Source organism: Macrosteles quadrilineatus, unplaced genomic scaffold, assembly GCF_028750875.1.
Source record: "Macrosteles quadrilineatus isolate MER2022 unplaced genomic scaffold, UCM_ALF_1.0 Scaffold_1__1_contigs__length_201487025, whole genome shotgun sequence".
NCBI classification, from domain to species: domain Eukaryota; kingdom Metazoa; phylum Arthropoda; class Insecta; order Hemiptera; family Cicadellidae; genus Macrosteles; species Macrosteles quadrilineatus.
In genome coordinates, this window is record NW_026542594.1 from 146,510,517 (window position 1) to 146,531,989 (window position 21,473).

A 21,473-nucleotide genomic window follows, 5' to 3' on the forward strand; every position below is an offset into this window, starting at 1 on the left:
TTGACACTGAGGTATGACACTTACTTGATGATTGTGAAAAGGCACACAATTAGGAACAATTTTAGGCTTTATGATAGAGGTATGACAATTTGATTTGGGTTTCGACCGTCCATCTTTACAACAAAATTTGTCTCTAGTCCTTATTTTTAGACTTTTTTAAAAAGATAACGAGCATAAAAAGCCTGAAAAGCTGAAATTAGGACACAAGATGGCTCTTCTTGCAGTGTTCAGTGTATTGTGTGGGGGAGGGGGTTGTTTATACAAATAAAGATAGCCAACATATCAAAGTTTCCCCAATTTTGTTGGGAGGACCAACAAACTTAACAAGATTGTCAGTTTGGTGCCAAGAGTATTTTACAATTAGTCAAATTGCAATTACTGTAAAACTATTAAGTTTGCAAAGGGCATTAAGCAGTAAACAATATTTAATACTTACTTTCACTGCATACACTTCATCGCTTCCTTTCCTTTCAGCTAACATTACTTTGCCAAAACTTCCTTTTCCTAAAACTTTGATGAAGTGAAAATCGTCCACACTCATTCTGCGAGCACCTTCTACTCTTCCTAAAGTAAGAAAAAAATTATGTAAGTACTTGTATTCAGGAATGTACTTTACCAGGTATAAGAGAATAAGGATATTTAGTAGAGTTGTGCGGATATCCAAAAAATCGGGTCGATATAATTTGATATCCGACACTATCCATTAAATATCTGACTTTTTCTAGACTAGGTATTTTGACATTTGGGACTTAAATGACGATTATAAGGCATTCACTGAAACATATAAATTGATTGCAGTAATACAAGGTCTACACTGAGACCCTTACCGTATAAATCGATTGCGTCATAATAAAAGGTCTGCACTGAGGCATTGCCTTTCCATATAAATTGATTGCGTCATAATAAAAGGTCTGCACTGAGGCATTGCTTTGCCATATAAATTGATTGGAAGCGTCATAATACAAGGTCTGCACTGAGACATTGTTTTGCCATATAAATGGTTTGCATCAAGATATATAAGGTACAGTATACCTTTTTGTTGTTTGAGTAAGCTGTGAATTTAAACTTCAGTTTTCATAACTAAACCAAGATTAATTACTTACAATATCACTATTGTGCATTATTCATATTGTAGTTTTTGTATATAAAAATGCAAATTATAACTTCCTAGCCTAACCTTAATATTTATTAAGAATTTGAACGTCAAACTATCTGAGTCCGAAACTGTCGAGTCCGAAAATATCTGAATTCGAAGTCCGATCCGATCGGAACCGAGCCTTAACTATCCAAACTGAAATTTCAGTATCCGCACACCTCTAATATTTAGCAAGTTTTAAATTTGTTGAAGACTGACTGATAAATGAATATTTTCCCCCTGACAAATTTAAGTTAGATTGGTAGGTCTACTTTAACCCATTGAGGTAGTAGTTATTTTAGCATGCGCAGGACCCTTGGCAGCAATTAATTTCCAGTTTTTTGCAGGCTTTTGGTAAAAAATGTGTAAAATAATTATTTTAAGAGATAAATCAATAGTTTTTTTTTAAATTGTAGGTAATAGTATTATCTATCATAAAATATAAAATTATTAAGGTTTTTTTATTAATAAATATTTTTTACAAGTATATATATAAAAAAAAATTATATTTTTTTGTTTTTTGAAAGCAAAGGTATTTTTTTCAAATTTTTCATTGGATGAAAACACAAATCAATATATTTTATGAAAGTATACATGAAACTCTACATAAAAATGAAATTTTATTTGCCTGGGTACATAAATAAATAAAATATGCAACATCAAAAGAAAACATACCTTTCTCAATTTTGGTTCCATTTTGGTTTCCACGGTGATCTCCACATATTGCAATCTCCATACAGTATCTTGAAAGTTTTTTGCACTCAAATTAGTTTAATTAGCACTAAAAATGTTATTTACACTATATACATGTTGAACTGGGGCTTAAAAGTTAACTTTTGTGTGAAAGTCCTTGAAGCACTTTTCGAGGTGCAACGGAACTTGGCACTTCTCACACATCCATGGTGTTTCTGATCTCTTTTTGTGGGATGTGCACACTTTGCATGCTCTTGTTGGGTGACTTTTATTTGCTGTAGGGGGTACCTTCACAGGGAAATGGGTCCACTGTTTGGATTGTAGTCTCAACGGCGATGCGGCGATAGGAGCGCGCCCTGGTGATGTTCGAGCTGGAATTGGCACGGTTGTCAATATCTGTTCCACAAAATTCAAACGAAAATCTGTGTAATGCATGTTTTTGATTTTGTTGATTTTCTTGTAGACGCAGAATGCATTAAATAGAGTCATATCCATCAAATAAAAAAAAATCTTCTTATATGCTTTGACGGTACGCCGCATTATGGGAAAACTAGACAGCGGTCAACCCCCAACATACCTCAATTATATTCAATGACACATTTTGGTTTTACAATGTCAACTTCCACATTTCCTTGTTTCACTTTCTTCGAAACTGTCATTTCAATGTCCTCGTGCTTAGTTGACAACATATAGACATCCTTCCTATCACTCCATTTGACAGCTAAAACCCCTCTACCAGACCGTTTGATTGCTTCTCCTTTCTCCAGTTTAGCCTCCTTGAGTGCCTGAGGCATACACCTCCTGTTATTCAATACTGTTCCTACAGCATGTGTGTCTTTTTGGGCTAATTTGGTGTATAAGAGAGGGGAAGAATACCAGTTGTCAAGATATACAGTGTAACCCGTATGCATAAAAGGTTGCATCAAATCAAGAACAACAGCCTCGCTTGCCAAAACATCCTTTTCTTTATCTTCGCCAACATAAATTTTAAAACAGCAACAATACCCCGAAGAAGATTCACACACCTTGTAAATTTTCACACCAAATCTAGCCCTTTTTTTGGGGTTGTACTGAATTATGCCGATTCTTGCCCTCATTTTCAAAAGGGTCTCGTCGAGAGCAATATCTCTTTCCGGCTCAACCATATGTAAAAATTTGGTTTCTAAGTAATTTATTACAGGCCTGATTTTTTTCAGCTTGTCTCGATTGACTTCGGTCTCATCTGAATCGTCGTAAAAATGTAAGAACCTCGATATACTTGAAAATCTCTCATATGACATAGTGTTTGAAAAGATAGGGGTTTCAATGATTTTCCTATGCGACCAATACTGTTTTATATCAGGTTTTCTGACTTGCCCCATATTCACATATAATGCAAAATAAACCTTCAATTCATCCACAGTTACATTGTACAATTTGTCATCAGACTTGAATTTTTTCCTGTCTGGGGTTGCTAAAAGCTTACGCGCATAATCATTAGTTTCAACACATATCATGTTCCAAAACTCATCCCCCGCAAACTGCATAAAGGTTTGCAGTTCTGTTGGATTTTCCCCCAGGGCCCGCAAAGAATGCACATTTATACCGGGTATCCCACGGAAATCAATATTTTTGGGTATGTTTATTTCATCAACCCAAGGCCAGTCGCTATCTTCAAACTTTCGTTTCTTAGCCTTTGGTGGTTTAGTTACTGTACCGGTAATAGATTTGTTAGGCCTAGGTCTACCTACTTTACAAACCTTAGACATAGGCCTAGTTAGAGGCTTAGTTTTTTGGGCTGGATTAGATTTTTTAGTAACCTTGGGCTTAGGCCTAGTTGGTTTGGATTTGCAAACTTTACTTGTAAGAGTTTGACTACATTCCTTAGGCTTAGAACTTGAAATTTCAGAAAACTTTCTCTTTCCTAGGGTTGATTTGGGTTGTTGTGCATAAAAACTAGTACTCGGGACAGGATCAATGGATTGGTCATAAAAACTAGTATTAGGGACAGGTTCAATAGATTGGCCTTCATCAAAAACATTTTGGGAGGCAGAGTCATCTGCTTTGTTTTCATTGTCAGTCTCTAGGTTTAGGCCTAGCTCTAGCTCATTTTCATTCTCGGGCCTGTTGCATTCTATACCTTGTTCATTATGAAGATTACCTAATTCTAATTCATTACCTGAATTAGGAAAATTATCGTCGTCAAAGTCGTAAAATAACATGGGAGATTTCCTTCCGTGAGATGTATCCACAAGATAATCCACTGGTGTTTCATAATTATGTCCGTGCTGGATAATTTCATCATCGAATCCATCATCACTAACATTATCTGAACTTAGATCATTGTCACTGTCTAATAACCTATCTAATTCAGAAGTACGTAAACTTTTATGATCCATTTTACACAATAAACATAACCATAAACACAAACAAAACACTCGAAACCGGCGCAACAGATTACTCGTCGATTACAGTCAGCTGACGCGGTGATGGGTCACTAAAAATAAATATTTTCCAAGACACAGAATTACCAACCGGGCAAAACTAAATATCCTAATACAGCTAAAAGACAGTCAAAGAACATGCCAGAGCGATCTATCGGAAAAATAACGAACTACGTCGTCAAACTATTGTGCAATCTGCACATCGAGTCAGACTCGTGTGTCGGCATTCAGTCCCGATCGGCCGCATCGAGTCAGACTCGTGTGTCTACCCCAATGGGTTAAACAATATCTGGTCTATACAATAGACCAATTAAAATATTTAAATATTTATTATTTTAAAATATTAAAAACCAGGAATAAAACCATATGGCTTGTGGTTATCTTGAAGATGTTTTATGTTTCAAGATCAAACTTATAACTATAATTTGTTTTCTACAAAAATACACTTACTGTCATAATCACTTTTCTTGTCATCGTCAGACTTTTTGCCCATCTCATCGTCTGGTGGCACTGGTGAACTGCCGCCTAGCTTATCTCTGTCCACAGGGTTCATACTACTGCCACTAGGTGAACTCCCCGACTGTGTGGTTAGCTGGCACACACCATAGAAATATTAATTAATCAAGATCACTCAAGTTCTAATATTTTTATTTTCTACTTAATTTGAACAGTCAAAAGCCCTTTGTATAATTTAGTTGATACATTTTTCTCAACTACATTGTTATTTGTAATTTTAAAAATTAAACATTATTATCTTAAATTAAAATAAAAAAAAGAGTTTAAGTAAATAACATTTCTGTTACCATCCCTTTCTATCTCCCCCATCAACATCTAATCAAACATTTTGATGCTATCAGATTTAAAATGCCTACTAATGCATTATTATTTAATTAATTAGGAGTTAAGGAAAGGCCAATTGGCTGATTGGATTATTATGTACAAGGATAGGGATCAGCTAGCTTACCTGGTAGATAGAGTCCAGATTAGCCTTGATTACACATAAAAAAACACATGACACAACACAGAAAAACTTAATATTTCGTCCCAGTTAGGGACTTCATCAGAAGGGAGAAGAGAAGAAAGAAAACTGAGTTTTCTTTCTTCTCTTCTCCCTTCTGATGAAGTCCCTAACTGGGACGAAATATTAAGTTTTTCTGTGTTGTGTCATGTGTTTTTTATGTGTAATCAAGGCTAATCTGGACTCTATCTACCAGGTAAGCTAGCTGATCCCTATCCTTGTACATATTTAATTAATTAGTAATTTACTTGTAACTACATCTACGACAGTTTTGGATTGATTTTATACCAATTAATAGATATTCAATTGATTTTTGTGTTGGAACAATAAAACAAACTTATACTACATGCATATGGTGGTTAACCCTTCAAGGCCTTTTAACGAACGTTTCTCGCCAAACGCAAAATGACACTACTACAGTTTGATGAGATTTTTTTGTCATGATGCAATGCAGTAGGTGGTGCAGCAAAATATTTTCCATTAGTTGCTCAATATTTTACAGCTGTTTCCTTGTAGTGAGTGTGACAAGTTTTCATAAGGTTGGAACTCTTCAGAGAATCATTTAGTTATGAATCTATATCTATAAAAGAGGAACTATGTATGTATGTGTGTATATATGTATATACGTTATGGACTCCAAAACCGCTCGACAGATTGTAATGAAACTTTCAGGGATTGTTAAGCATCTTTCAAGGATGGTTCGAGTAAAGTTTGGTGCAGATCCGTCAAAAGGGCTCTGCCCCAGAGGGTTTTAAGTGGGCCAATGTCAGACTTTTTGATCTACAATGTTTACAAATAAATATAATTTAAAAGCAGATGTTTACTTTCACCAACTGTTTTGTAGGTTTGAATAATCACAACATTCTGTATTAGCATTAGTCATGATTTGAAATAGTGCCACAGTGTTTCTACAGAGTGCAGCACAGAAAACTATTTTACTTTTTAATAAGTCCAAATGTATTAAACCCCAATCGCAGCACACCTGTGCACTCAACGTTTAAATTCTCCAATGTTAAATATTAAAACATAAAAAAAAACCTTTATCAAAGTATTATAAACGTAAAAGGGATGACTTTTTTTTATTTATGGCAACAGCTAATTTGCAACCAAAAGGTGAGTGAGCGTAGCGAACGAACATCAACCTTGAGGCGAGTAAGCGTAGCGAACGAGCTAACCTGAAAACAAGTGAGCGCAGCGAACGATTTACAACCTGAAGGTGAGTGAGCGTAGCGAACGAACTTTAACCGGGACGTGATAGAGCAATGCGAATACTTATGAAGTTAAGCGGGGCAAAGCCCGCGGGTACAGCTAGTATGGGCATAAAATAACTGCTGTTACTCTCTTAGGTATTTTTGAATTCTAGTTAGATGAGATTATGAACTTGATCATGACTAGCACCAACAATTAAGCCAAACAGCAAAGGGAAAAACAAGTAATGGTTAGGGGCAATTTGTGAAAAAAAAAAAACTACCGTCTGTAACATGGTCCAACGGTCATTAAAAGATTCTGCCTTGAAGGGTTAATGGATAAACTATTAAAACCGAGCTTTATTTGGTTAAACTGCTTATCAAGCATCCAGGTTGATCACAAGTTTTTTCCACAAACTCGAGATGTAGCCTGAGATTTTCTATTGAGTTGAGCTTTTTTTAGCCAAACTCCTGTGTTATATGAATGTGACACAATTTAAATTATCACACTTTTCTTTTTTTTAAATCAGTTTAATGTTTCGGTGTGAAGTTAAGAATAATTTTTATCGGGACTACACAATAAAACAAGGAATTGAGTTTTAAATGTCACCTCATTTTTTTCTAAATGCACAAGTTTAGTACAGCCATAGAATACAGATGAATATACTAATAATAGTAAATTATGTATCAAAACCTTTTGATTGAAATAAAACTTAAACTTCATTACTTTAAAAGTTTTTTGAAAGACACTTGTTCACTTGAGGTTCTAGGCTCTGCTTGGCTCAGCTCAAATTATGAGCAGCTCGCACTCCTCTTACATGAACTGAACCTGTCTCAGATAAAAATCTTAAAGGTTTTAGGGTAGTGGCAAATTTTTAATTCTTCAACCATTACTATACAAAGTGTTTGTTGACTTACCTTAGGTCTGCTGGGTGATATACCCATAGTTGAAAGGATCTCCGCCATCTGTTTGGTATTGATACCACAATTGTTGGCGACATTCTTTTGGCACCTTTTATGAACATTCATACTGCATACTGAAATAACAAATTAAATATTAGTTGTATATCGGCATCATTGTAAAACTAATTATCATAATGTATAAAGCATTTCAGACCAGTTACCAATCTGAAGTAAGTAACCAAAAATATCTGTGGCCTGTCCATTTTTGTTATCAAATAAAAAACAAAAATAGGTTATTTTATTACAAAGCAAAATACAAGCTAATCCAACTTCACCTGAGACAGGCTAAAAGACTTTTTTCTATGTCCACTAAATTGTAGTAATGCTTGTTAGTAATTTATTTAGTAAATTACTCATAGGGTTTTTGTTCTAAGACCAGCCATCTCTACTTTTACAAAACAAGTGCAGCTTATCAATAAAATGTTTGGACTTGACTATGTCCCAGGGAAAGTAACACTTGCTATCATAATTTTCTTACTAAACACAAGAGTGTTAAAACAGAACTAATGGAACTGATGGAATCCATATTTAATTCTCAGTTTTCCTGGGTTCCCAGTTGATTGCACATCCTGTTTATTAAACATGGAAACTGGATCTGTATGAAATATTGCAATTAAACTAACCTTCACACTGCAGACCCTGCCGAATAAGGCCATACAGCAGGGAGCCACAGTGGTCACAAAAGGTGAACCTCTTGTAGTTGTGGACGACAAAGCGATGTGGCACATTCACATTGAACCTCTGGGCTTGGCTCGTCTGACTCTGACAAATATTAGTTCATTAGGTTACACTTCTGAGTTTCTTAATTAAAATATTAAACGCAGAAACTAAGACTCGGTACAGTTGATGTTTTAATAGCTAAACCTTGAATTAAATTTAAACTGTGTAACAATATAGTCTCAATTATCTGACCTGAACAGGCCACGGCAAGGATGGATGAGCAAAAAGATCGACAACACAAAAAATCAATTAAAAACTATTTTAAACATGTTAACAAGTTTCAAATCAATAAAACTTCTCATTTTCAAGGTTTGAAGTTTGTATTTCATTGAAACCATTGTTACAAATAACATAAAAAGCAACTATTGTAACATCTGTAAAATGTAAGAAATATTATACTGGTACATTTAGCAAAATGTCTTTGTTCAGATCGTCACTAAGATTTGAGGGGTAGTAAAAGGGTATGTACTATGCAGGTATGAGGAGTTGACAATATGTGAGGTGTACAGAGCTTGAAAATAATCAGAAAGCCTGCTACATGTCTTCTAAGTAAAGACATGAGTGGCAAAAGGGGCACCCACTACCGTGTACTACAGTCATACCAAGATCACGGAACTAGAACATGATTTCATGGAACTCAATTTTCTGTACCACAGACTCTGTATTAATTGGTCATTTTAACTTTACAGTAGACTGTTTACTGTCATAAAAATTGTTTGATTATTTTTGTAAAAATCTGTTAACTAGGCCTAATGTGTTTTTTTTTTTAACTTTGACAAAACGTTAAAACAGGGTTTTGGGACAATACTGGCACCTCCTTTTTTTACAACTCAATAAATTGCAATGATTGATATCTTAATAATATTTAAGTCTTGGATGGAAATTTTCAATACTTACATCATCTTTCATCCCAGGACATTTTGTGACCACGGACAGATGGCACCTCTTGTGAACAACACAAGTGCAAACTGCAAAATAAAATTAATTTTAGTTTTTATTTCAGGACTGAAAAGTTGAGGTTCTTTCTTTTTTGTCAGTCTAATTTGTAAATAGATGTTCAATTTATTTAACTTAACGTCAATTTAGGGTAGCTGGATTGTATTTTGGTAAGTTTTCTACAGCTGATAAGATACGTTATAAGACAAATACTATTTTATTTTAATCAAATCATTTAATAATCAAGGTCTTGCCTCTCTTGAGGAAGAACTATGAAATGATAAAGGTTATGGTTTTACAGGGATAATGGCCCTTATATGTCTGTTTACAAAGCCTAACTTAAATGAAAATTACTGATGGTTTAAAACATGGAGAAACTTTTAACACGTTCACTGCGGTTGCGTGATGGCTGGCCGCTGCCAGGTGCGGGAACAGCTCATGCGCTGTGTGGAAGAGTGGGTGAAAATGTTTAAATTTAGTTTCATCCAATAGGAGGGACGTATTATAGCATGTACTGTGTTCCAGTAATTGTGGGCGTAGTTTTACAAGAAACCAACCGATAGTAGAACTAAATTTAACTACTAACAGGCCCTCAGTATTACCAAATGGGAGAAAAAGCAGGGCGAAGTACCCGGATACACCATAAAAAAGAAACGCAAAAAAGGTGTCAAGCACAATTTTGAGGTTAGGTTCCTTCCACAATGCTACAACACAGCACATACAGTCATAATCGTTATATTTATACTTTTATACTTTTCAATGAAATCCTCTTCCATGTCACTAAGTCTAAGCCAAAACCCTACACTACACTGTTTAAACAGCACTGACACAGCAAGATAAAATATGGCCGATTCAAAAACGAATTGCACATAAAATGACGTACAAAGCAGGCACTACATGCGGCGACACTAACAATGTTCCTCACCAAATGCTGGTCTCACACCCAGAGGCGGTGTTAGTGAGGGGAGCTCAGTGCTACATTTATATTAGGCCACATGGAGTGCCAGTGCTAAGATATTACAATTTTAGTATCCTACAGCGAACGTGTTAATACAGTACGTAATATGTTGGATAAGTTCTGTTTACATTTATACTAATCCTTCATGAGATTTGTGCATTTGTCTGACACACATCCTAGCACATATCCCAGTACAATTATATGGGTAGCATAAGTCTGCCATGTAACAACAGCTGTAGGATTTAGCCCCATTACTAATTTCTAATGTTGGAGCAAATTTTTACAATGTCAATGGTAAATATTCACTATTATAATCCGAGAAGTTAGGCCTGATTGGTCATCGGGTTAAAGTTAAATATTACAATCTTGAATCACATCCTCACCTTGACATTGATATCCTTGCTTTCCAAGACCCCTGAAACAAAAGGAAATTGTTACATACACATCCCCCAAAGGTTTATTGTGATATGTTCAAAATTATTTTTAATTGATATTCTACATTTAATCCACATTCAAAACATTTTCAAACTTTTTTTGGACTGTCTTAAACTCTATAACCTAGAAGCCTCTTTAATACATTTACGATATACACATCATTCTCTACAATCTTCATTATGATTTTGAACTTCTCTGAAAGAAAAGTAAAAAAAATATTTCTGGGTAGAAATTCAAAGAGGCACATTTAAAAAAACAAATATCTATTCTCCTTAAGAGATTACAATGTTTTATAACTGTATTACACTATTCAGTCATCTTTCGTGAGTGCAATAGTGTTATTTCCTAAAAGTTCGTTTTGTTGTTTGCCATTTTCATAAACAGAAGAGTCTCACAAACCTGGTCCTTGATAACTTTAGGTAGGTGGGGTAGCTCGTCCGCGCGTGACAGGGAATTGAAAAATATAAAGATTCTTATGCCTATGCAAAACAAAATCATATGCCAATGTGTCGGTGTTGAGTCTCATTATGTATTTCATTGTTATGTCCTCATGGACGTTATTTTCCCCTCCTATTTGTCAACTTATGTGGGAAAAAACTTTCTGTTGATATGACGAGGAATTTTACTGATTATAAAAAGATGACTGAAAGTGAAGGTTTACAGGAGAAAAGTTCTACCAGACCTAGTTAAATTTAGGGCCAATGTAGACTTCCTAGTGACTTGAACACTTCTGACATGGCAGACAACCACATGACAAAGGTTTTGTATCAAATATGTCCATTACATTCAAAACCCAATCACCCCCCCCCCCCCCTTGGAGGAATGATAAGAGGGAGAAGACAACTCTTGAATTAATTACATTGTTGTTCAGCTAATTAATAAACAAAACTACAGAACACTCACATGTGAACTTAGCTTGAAAAATTAATGAGCCTTTTAAACTTTTACATGAAATTATTCCATGAGGGTTGCTCTCATTATTACTACTTATTATTTATGTGGGATGTATTATTTACATAGCCTCTAATTTACAAAGAGGTTTCTGCTTTTAACATCACACTTAACATGGTGTAAAACCAACTTGTAGCTTAATAGTTTTGCTAGTTTGTTGAAATCCTATAGGGATATAAGCTATTTTTCTAAGATATACCCTACCATATAAATTCTCGACAGTGTGAGCAGAAGGTGGGCTGGCGTAGGAAAGTGGCCATGAACTTGTGACCATTGACCTGATGCACGCGCCGCCTCATGGCACCGCGACGTCTGTTGAAGCCCTGCCGCTCCTTGAACTCCCGCGGCTTCTGGTTGTGTGCATCTGCAACAAAAAACCAGTATGAGAAAACCCTCGTAGCGGTATACCTGAAAAGCAAGCAATTCCTAGTTTATTAGATCATTTAAAGTCAAAACTACATGATAATATAGGGAAATACGTTATAAAAATTAATTTGTTTATTTAATCCCAAATGCTAACAATATTGCATTTTTTTAATTACCAATTTTTATAGATGTGTCTATGTACAATAATGCATAAGTATTGTCCATAGGATAGAACACATTAGATTATCTATAGCTTTTAGTACCCATTATCAATAGGGATTGAATTAAAATGTTATAAACTAAAATAGTATTTTTTTTTTAATTCAAATAACTGTAAAAATTATTTTTTTATTATTGGAAATCCAAGCTAAAAGTCTACTAAGCCCCCGCCCCCTTGTTGATACTAACTAAGGTCATTAGGTTACTAAATCAAACTCAAAGCATGGTCTTACAGAACTTTAATTAAAAAAAAAATAGCCTAGTTTTTGACATCTGTAATCCTAACAATGAAACACTAAACAGGAGAGTGGTCCCAGACCTAGGTCTGACCACGAAAGACCAAGGTAAAAGCCAAAGTGGGTACCTTTCTAAAGTGAAATTCATTCAAAATACTTATTGAGAAAGAGTGAGTATCCTAAAATAGTCATTTTTTATGTTAAAGGCAAACAGCAACGGTAAATTTCTTTTCAAAAAGAAATATGTTGGATTCAATTCGTTGTGAATAATCATAACAAAGAGTAACCATTGTGTCTATCTCAATGCAGATTCTAATTGGTTGGCTTTTAAGGTGAGCAATGGGGGGCTATAAACAGTGGATTAGTGGGGCGGGAACACATGGGAACGCCGTTCGCACTCCTACTTTTTCCAATTTCAAAGACTACACCACAGACTGTTACGGTATATCTATAAAAAAAAATTCTATAAAATTTAGAAAATCTAAAATTTGAGCATTTAGTTAAGTATTTTTATAGTCCTCGCCACCCTAAGTTGAGGCAACCCAAGGCCGCACGGCGTATATCTAGTGCGGCCTTTGGCTGCCTCAACTTAGAGTGGCGAGGACTATAGTCTCTGAGGCATCATATTATAAGACACTATACAAAAAAGTAAAACAGTTCCAGGTCTAGGTCTCTTTGACATGCCCCTTAAAGCTTCTTCCCTTGAGGATTAATTTGCTGAAAATGGAAAGGATAAGAATATTGTAACAAAAAAATGATTTTTTCAAGTTTCAAAATATAATAAAATAACGCTTCTACGCTTCAACAAAATGTCAATACAATTGAATAACTTCTATATAAGTGACAAGGCCCAAAAAGACATTTTGATTACCCAAATATAAATTTTTTATAATTTGGGGTTGTTGTTGGTTTAAATTTAGTTGCTATTACACTTTAATGTCTGATGTAGGCTTTCAAAGTAAACTTATTCCATTCAGTTCAAAAAAGAATTAAAAAATTCATTTTTATCAACGCGTGAACAGCAGCTTTGTTCAACTTTAACAGCCGCAAGGTTAGAGTTGCCTCACTATTAACAGAAACAAGAACAGATTAAAGATATATCAATAAAATGATGGTGTTTTATGCATAAATGATCAATTACAGCCACAAAGAAAGCTTAATAGAAAGTTTTTCAGAGATTATCTGTTGACTCACTTTATTAAGGACAATATTAGACCTATTTTATATTTAAAACATGCAAATTAATAAGTCAAAACATTTTATAAGTTCATAACCATGTTTTTGTTTTTTAAGAAAAACAAAATGTTAGTGGTGGTAATGAAGGTAGATGATAAACACATAGTTTGCATACAACTAACAAACTTTAATAAGCGTACACAGCATGCCACCCATGTTAACAGATTCTTTCCATATAAATATAATTTGTTATGGTTAGTTAGTCGTTGAGAATCAGAGAAGGTTTGTGTCAGTTTTTATCTATGGGTATTTTGTTAGACCCAGTAAAACACCACTTTCCATCTTCAAATCAAACACCAAAGACTGCTGACACCATCCTAGAGAGGTAAAAAATTGAAGTAATATTGCAGAAAAAGAAAGCCCATTCAAAACATAAACCTCATAGCTGTATTGAAAGATGTTAAATGTAAGAAGTGTGAGTTATGAGTAAGACAAACACTGGCATGCAACACTGATGGAAACACTTGCCTTGGGTAGCCCATTTTAGTTCAATGCGAACATGCAGTTTACCCTGCGGCTCGAGATCCACCTGCAATACAAGTGACTGTCAACACAAGTAAGGTGCATCTCTGTGGACGGCTCACCACCACACAATCCCAGTAAGCAACAGTTACAGCACATTGTTATTGTTAGTACCTATTCAAAATATTTACAGTAGACTCTCACTTGAACAACACTGGATCAACCTGTCTACGCGAAAATAGAGATAGTGATTTTGGTTTATCACCGATGAATTTCAAAATTGGTTGGTTAAACCCATCTTTTAAAGGAATCAACGGACTTCCACTCTCATCCTTATCGGTAAAAAAATAGAACAGTGTCAATTTCTTTGTTATCAACCGACATGAAAAATAAACGGTAGGCCTATCAGCGATCTGACACATACTTTCTGATTTTTAACTTGGATGGTTAAGCAGTGGGAGTAGCTATGATATTTTATGGGGGAAATAACTAAAGTTGGAATAGCTTTTGAACCACAATTGTTACAGCAATGGTAGTTGTAGGCCTACCATTATGTTTAAGAGTTCCAAGGACCATAGTCCATAACATACCAGATTGTAATAAAAAATGTTCAAGCAGTTTTTTGAAAATCCAATTGTTTTATGTTCAATTTTATTTATTTTTATGGGAAAATCATTATAAGCTGCAATAACAAACACTTCAACCGTATTTTTACAGGGGGGTTGTAGGGTACCTTTTATTTTAGAGTTCAAAGGAATATAACATATAAAATCTTAAATCATTTGGGCCGTTTTTGGGAAAATCTTATTTAAGATATATAAAAATCACCAAAAAAAAACTTCTGAAAAATGGAAAACGCCTGAAGATACTTTACTTAGAATGGATTAGTACCCAAATACCAAATTTCATCGAAATTGGGACTACAGATGTGGTCTGTAGCCCTTTACTGATCCACACATACACCCACACGCATATATGGGTCATTGCCGAATACTCGCAAACATATAATATGTTTACATTAAATGTTGTTTACAAACCAGCAGCCATTTCCGATCACATTTTGTAAACAAATCCAAAACCAAGTGAGATTAATAACCTTGTGACGTACATAACAATATGAAAAAAAAACTCACTAGCTTTTTGGGAGTAGATATTAATGTACCGGTAGTAATATTCAGTAGGTTAAGACCAAGTTAAACAGTTAATCAGTTTTGTTGGAAGAACAGAAAATGCCTCAAGTTCAAAGAAGAAATATTGAAAACGGGAGGAGGAGACAATTAATAATAAGATATCTTATGCGTATGTGGAGAGTAGAATAAGAGAGGCCTGGTCTAACAGATACCCATTCACTTGGTGAGATGAATTTGCCAGTTCTGCTATGCAACTTACTTTGGAACTGAAAAAAATATACAAAGGACATAGTGTTGTCACAGTGGTTAAGTAAACTTGCCTAATGTCAGATCAAATTAATGCATTCAAAAAATATTTACTTCTGGCACTGACAGATCAAGATATTTCAAAACATTTGCTAGAAACTATAATTATGCCTTGGCTATAATAGGTTCAAGTAGTAAGATTATACCAAATCTTGGCGGACCTTATGTTTTTATTGTAATTGTTTGTATTACTCGCTCTACTTCAATTGAGAAAAACCGCAAATGGATTGTCTACTTCTAGGTTATGTTGCCATTTCCTTGGATAAACTTATACCAAGTTTTTTGACTGAATTCACCAACACAATTAAGACATTTCAAGTAAAAAATAAGAAGTTTAAAAAACTCATTTGCTATTGAAAGTTTTAGTGGCAATATTAGACCAAACATAAGTGAAGGAATTAGTGTTTGTGTAGTCAACGATCGAGTAGTCACGGTAAAGTTCATTTTTATGATTCAGGAGAGGCAAATAATTGTATACCCTGTTCAAAAAGAAAAAATGAAAATTGCTATCCAAATCTTATAGCTACAAGAGTTATCCAACCTATTTCGGCAAATGAATCCATACTTTCAAAACTTTGGGACAGGTATAAAGATAAACTCCACTGAACAACGTGACAATGTTCTGATGCAGGGCATATACTGTGACTGACAGACAACACATTTAAATATGTTAACCAACTTTCAATGGTGTTGCTTAGCATTTTCAAAGCAGATTATGGCTGTCCAGATGGTAGCCCATAGTTAGTGGGTAAAAAATGGAGCACATGAAATGGTTGATATCACCCCAATTTTCAGGATTCTCTACAGAGAAAATTCTTTGGTTTAGGGGGATGTTTGAGACATCATAGAAAAAATTGCCCAACTTAAATTACTTAACACTAGGTTATCAGCAAGGTACTGTAACAGTTTTCTTATATTCTCAATGCTTGAAAAACGTTGTTGAAACATGTTAACTCGAATTGAAGCAGAGCGTTTAGCATTAATTAGAAGTTATCAGTTAAAACTGTCAACAGAAAAAATTTAGGTGAACCTTGACGACGCAAATAGAGATATTTAAAATTAGTTTTAAAACAAGTTTTCAAACAACTCTAAGATGTAACTAGAATTACTAAAATTTAAGCATAACGTTTTCCTCGACGTTATGTTTCATTGAGCCGCACGGGTTCTCTAGTTATTAGTTTATTAGTTTGCTTGTTGCACTGTTTCAGGACTGGCGCGAGAATTGACAACCCTGCATTTAAGGAAGTTGTTGGATTCTGGAGTAGAAATATAGCCTAGTTTAGTTCTTTAAAATTTACTTTAGGCTACTTTCAAAATCAATTGCATGTCTTGTTGTCCAGCTGTGTTCTGCTACTGCCATTTTTCCGTGTCTTGTTGTTTTGTCTGATGATCATAGGCCTGGGTTTTAGAAATTGCAAGGCGCTGACGTTCTTCAAACTCGATATTACTTTTATCTTGTAGGCCTGCCTACTAATTTATAAGTTAATGTGTGAATGTAGCACCTGTAACCATGGAATCGTCCACAATCTTCTTCGTGAAAAGTTTATGCTCAAGACACTTGATAGAGTTAGGTCCCTAGCTTAAATTAAAAATTTGTATTGCCACTGTATTAACTTATAAAACTAAGCTCTTTTGAGATCTTGCAAGCCTAACCCTAGGCACATCCAGTAACTCGTGCTGCCTTGTTTGGTGGTCGGATCTTCTTTAACCCTAGCAGTGGCCAATGTTAGAAGTGGGGAATGGCCAACCCATTTGGGCGATTTTGCAGACCTTTTTTTGAAAATTCGTAAAAATTCAACCGTACAAGTAAACCTAGCCAACCTCATATTCATTTTGTTCGGGAAGAACAGGAGAATCTATAAATAGAAATAGAATAATGATTTAGATAGTGTATTTTTCCTTAAAATGGTTTACAATACCTGCATATAGTAATCCTTTGTTGCTGATTTAGGCAACTAGTTTAGGTTCTTGTTTAGAACCATCTTCAGGCCTCAAGGTGTCAAGTGATCACTTCATTCGAAGGTCGTTAACAGAGTTCAATAAATAAAACATATACAAAACACGATACACGGAACGGACACACATTACAAAAAACACGAAGGGACATTGACAAACGATCGTGACCGGGCTGCTCAGCCGGATCGTTTGTCAATGTCCCTTCGTGTTTTTTGTAATGTGTGTCCGTTCCGTGTATCGTGTTTTGTATATGTTTTATTTATTGAACTCTGTTAACGACCTTCGAATGAAGTGATCACTTGACACCTTGAGGCCTGAAGATGGTTCAAAACAAGAACCGAAACTAGTTGCCTAAATCAGCAACAAAGGATTAGCCTACTATATGCAGGTATTGTAAACCATTTTAAGTATAATACAGTAATCCGGAGGCTAAACAACTAACTTAGGCCTATTTTTAAAATGTATTTTTTCAGTAAAAAGTAAAAAAAAATTGGCTTTTTTTTAATTTCAAAAGCGGCCTCGGTATTTTTTTTTTCTACGGATTTTTTATGGGAAATTCATTATATACATTTAGTAGACAATTCCCTACATAGAAAAATATAACATATTAGGAAAATTTTTTTTTTAAGTTTTTGGGGCGAAATATATTAACCAACGGAGAACCAAACAAATTGAAAACCGTAGGCCTATACAGTGTTAGTTTGTGTTTAAAAAGTTATATAGCCTAATATATGTGTATACTAATAATGATGTATACATGTTTGTAAAGCTAATGAAGTAAGGAATCAAAAAAAGTCACAAAGTTTATGGTAAAAATATTTTTTACCTATTTATAAATAAAATTATTTTTTTGTATTTTAGCGATTTTGTGAGAGAAAAAATCATAGTACCTACTGTATTTAGTATAGCCTAAAACTTTTGTACCATATTTTTTTACTTCAAACCAACATAAGCATCTTGTAGTGTATTTAACTACCTAGACTACATACATAAAAATGTATATAACATGTTTGGTAAAAATTTTTGTTTTTACGTGCTAGGGGCATAATAATATAAATAAACGGAAAACCTCAAAATACAACCAAAAGAAAAATAAAACCTTTTATAAACACAATTTGACACTATTCAGTAAATATTCATGCATAATAAAATACATGAAGATTACTGTTATATACACATAGGCCCTAGGTACGGTACACATTTCTCAAAAAATACAAAATAATAACAAGCTTAGTAATCAATCGCGGATAAAACGAGAGCGAAAACTCACCGGCAACAACACGCAATGGCGAATACAAGGCACTTTGTGTATGAGATCTTGAAAGTAGTACAACATCCCAAGACGAAAATTATCCGAGCAGGGTAATGCCAAACAAGACGTGTTTTGCCAGTTCCCAAGGGTCGACTGCTAAGTCGTGCCGTGCCAAGAATTCATTTGATTTCTAATCGTCGTGACATTGTTTAGCTTATACCTGCTACAGGGTTTGTTTATGTAACAAAACAAAAGTTCAGAATGTGATCTTTCGAATGGTAAGTTAATATATTGTTCTCATCTGAGTTGATTATAGGCTGTGTTTTTTTTACCGTTAAAATAATTTCGGCCCATACCGTCACCAGACGACGGCTGGCCATTTGAAGCATCAACGTCAAACCGTCACCAGACGACGGTTGGCCACTGCTAGGGTTAAACTACTAAAAAAAATACCTGTAGCCTATCTTATTTTACAGTTTTTAACCGGACGGCAAAACCCTAACTTATGGTTTAAAAAAAAGAATGTTAATCCTTTAATAATACATGTCCAAGTGTAGAGCCATGGCATTTCAGAACATAACAATAAATCACTTCTATGTTTAGACCTACAATTTTAAAAGCGATGTATCTAGGCTAACTGGACTGGCTAAATGGTTGACAGCAAGCCTAGGCCTAGGGTACATCAGTTTGAAATAAGCCTCCTTCCACAGGTATTAAGTTAAGAGATAGGGAATACAACTCACTAACAAGTAGACATGTGTATTACTAATGGTCCACCACTTACCCAAAAATCATTTGAGTCCCTCTGGAGCAACTCTTCGAAAGTAATGCTGCAGTTGGCTACGAAGTCGTCTGGTGGGATGGCGGCATCATGGAATACTGTCAGCTGCAAGCTTTCAGCATTCTGAACTTCGTGAGAAAAATTTTCATTCCAAACTGGGTCAAACGTCTTTGGTTTGGTAGAGGATCTATCTAAATGGTTTTCATCTACATCTATTGATACATAAGGGTCTATGGGTTGGTCTTCTGGCTTTCCAAACGTCATCATGTTGTGTCGTTTTTGAAAATCTGTAGGTCTCAACCCGCAAGCCTCGCATATTTTCAACCGCACGGTTCCGCTAAACATTGGCTTGGTCTTCAATACAATTCAAAACAAACTAATCAGCAGAACGCACAGACACTTACGCAACTAAACTGCGAACGCTCACATAAGAAAACTATGATAAATTTTCTAAAGAGTGGAGATTTTTTGACGGCCATGAACGAAGATTATGATAAAACTTCACTGCACCGTAATTAGTAGTCCCACAATGCCTTTCGATCCGTCTGCTAGCAAAGAGGAAACAGTTCATATACAATATGAATACATATAAATGTATGGGAACCGGAGTTTTGCCAACGGGTGTCAGGTAGATGGGGGGGATGCCTTCGGCCACCTCTTGGTGCGGAGATTTGCCAACGGTGGTGGTGGGAGAAAGAGTGTGACGGAGGGAGGGAGAGCGATTGTCAGGGTTGTCTACGCTTGGCAGTTATGCGCTTGTCGCAGTGGGTTAGGTTAGGTTAGGTTAGGTTAGGTTAGGTTAGGTTAGGTTAGGTTAGGTTAGGTTAGGTTAGGTTAGGTTAAAAATTCAATACATTTCCTTTCACAGTCAGAGGTGCATAACTCCATTACTTTGAATACAGTCAGCATCCTGCCTGGTTTGTCCACCCCTAGCGGAAGCCACTCTCGCGGTCACGTGTAATCGCTCTCGCTCAACCCACAACCGTTGGCAAAACTCCGCAGTATGTGGAATTCATGGATGGGGACCCTTTCTACCTGATACCCGTTGGCAAAACTCCTACACTCTAAATGTATAATCTTAACACATTACATACTGGCATAAATAAACTATGAAACCGATAAAACATACTCCCTTTAGTGGATTGTAGATTTCTCATCCTTTATGGAACAGCTGTATCTTATTATTAGTTTTGTAAGTTGCACTGTAGATTATGTACGTGTTTGGTTTACAATTTGTTTCTTATAATTTCGGTCGTTTAAAACCTCGTTTACCGAACAAAACTATCTGTTAAATTAATCCTAAAATAATAGAAACAAAATGTTGTCAACACCAGCAATCAGTGTTCCCGGATATGAAATAGTAAACGAAAACGAGCTTCAAAATTGACAATGGGATGAGAAGTTTGCATGTATTGGTAAGGTTTAGGTTAGTCTCAGTTGCCGGTTGCCGGGATTTTATCCCCTCAGCCAAGGCCTCACTAGAAAAACTAGTGGGTTATTTTCTAGCGGTGGGGCACACGGAAGATTTCTCAGGTGCCGTTTGACTAACTGCTGACGTCACTAACTGTTGCGTCTGAAGAAATAGACAATTTTATAATTTTCTATTATTAAATTAAACTGTCATAACCTAACCAAACTAACCAAACGTGCTGATAATGGAAAAATCGAATAAAGGTTTACTAATCTAAAAAAATAGTTTTGTTCATAAAATAAAATTATAATTGCCTAGAATTCAATTTTTTAATTTTTTAATTATAAAATTAAACTGTCATAACCTAACCAAACCAACCAAACTTGCTGATATGAAAAAAAATGTTGATAAAAAGTTAGGGCCGTCGGCGGGATTCGAACCCGAAACATCCGGATTATCAGCCCGAAACGCTATCCACTGCACCACCGAAGCCGATGGCTCTATCCGTATCGTTGCGGTATTGGTGTTCCCTCAAAGTGACGTCAGCAGTTAGTGACGTCAAACGGCACCTGAGAAATCTTCCGTGTGCCGTTTCGATTTTCTAGTGGGGCCTTGCTTTAGCAGAGCTGACCAGCTGACGCCCAGAAAACATACTACTGCTGACGTTACTGCACTAAACGTATAGTAATCTGAGCCCGC

The 21,473-nt window shown here is 35.4% G+C and overlaps 1 protein-coding gene across 2 annotated transcripts in view; it reads right to left on the reverse strand.

Moving 5' to 3' along the window:
• LOC128986716 (calcium-independent protein kinase C) overlaps positions 1–19,859 on the reverse strand; it is a 33,702-nt gene extending 13,843 nt beyond the window's left edge. The window contains exons 1-9 of one of the 2 annotated variants that reach the window (XM_054407214.1): positions 19,367–19,859; positions 13,945–14,005; positions 11,624–11,783; positions 10,417–10,448; positions 9,037–9,107; positions 8,043–8,181; positions 7,375–7,493; positions 4,702–4,843; positions 437–564 (exon numbers count right to left, since the gene is read on the reverse strand). In XM_054407214.1, the coding sequence (XP_054263189.1) occupies positions 437–564; positions 4,702–4,843; positions 7,375–7,493; positions 8,043–8,181; positions 9,037–9,107; positions 10,417–10,448; positions 11,624–11,783; positions 13,945–14,005; positions 19,367–19,708 (1,194 nt within the window). In that variant the 5' untranslated portion in view covers positions 19,709–19,859. The remainder of the gene's footprint in view (positions 1–436; positions 565–4,701; positions 4,844–7,374; positions 7,494–8,042; positions 8,182–9,036; positions 9,108–10,416; positions 10,449–11,623; positions 11,784–13,944; positions 14,006–19,366) is intronic. The other variant, XM_054407222.1, reaches the window with a different exon arrangement.
• Positions 19,860–21,473: the final 1,614 nt, after the last annotated feature.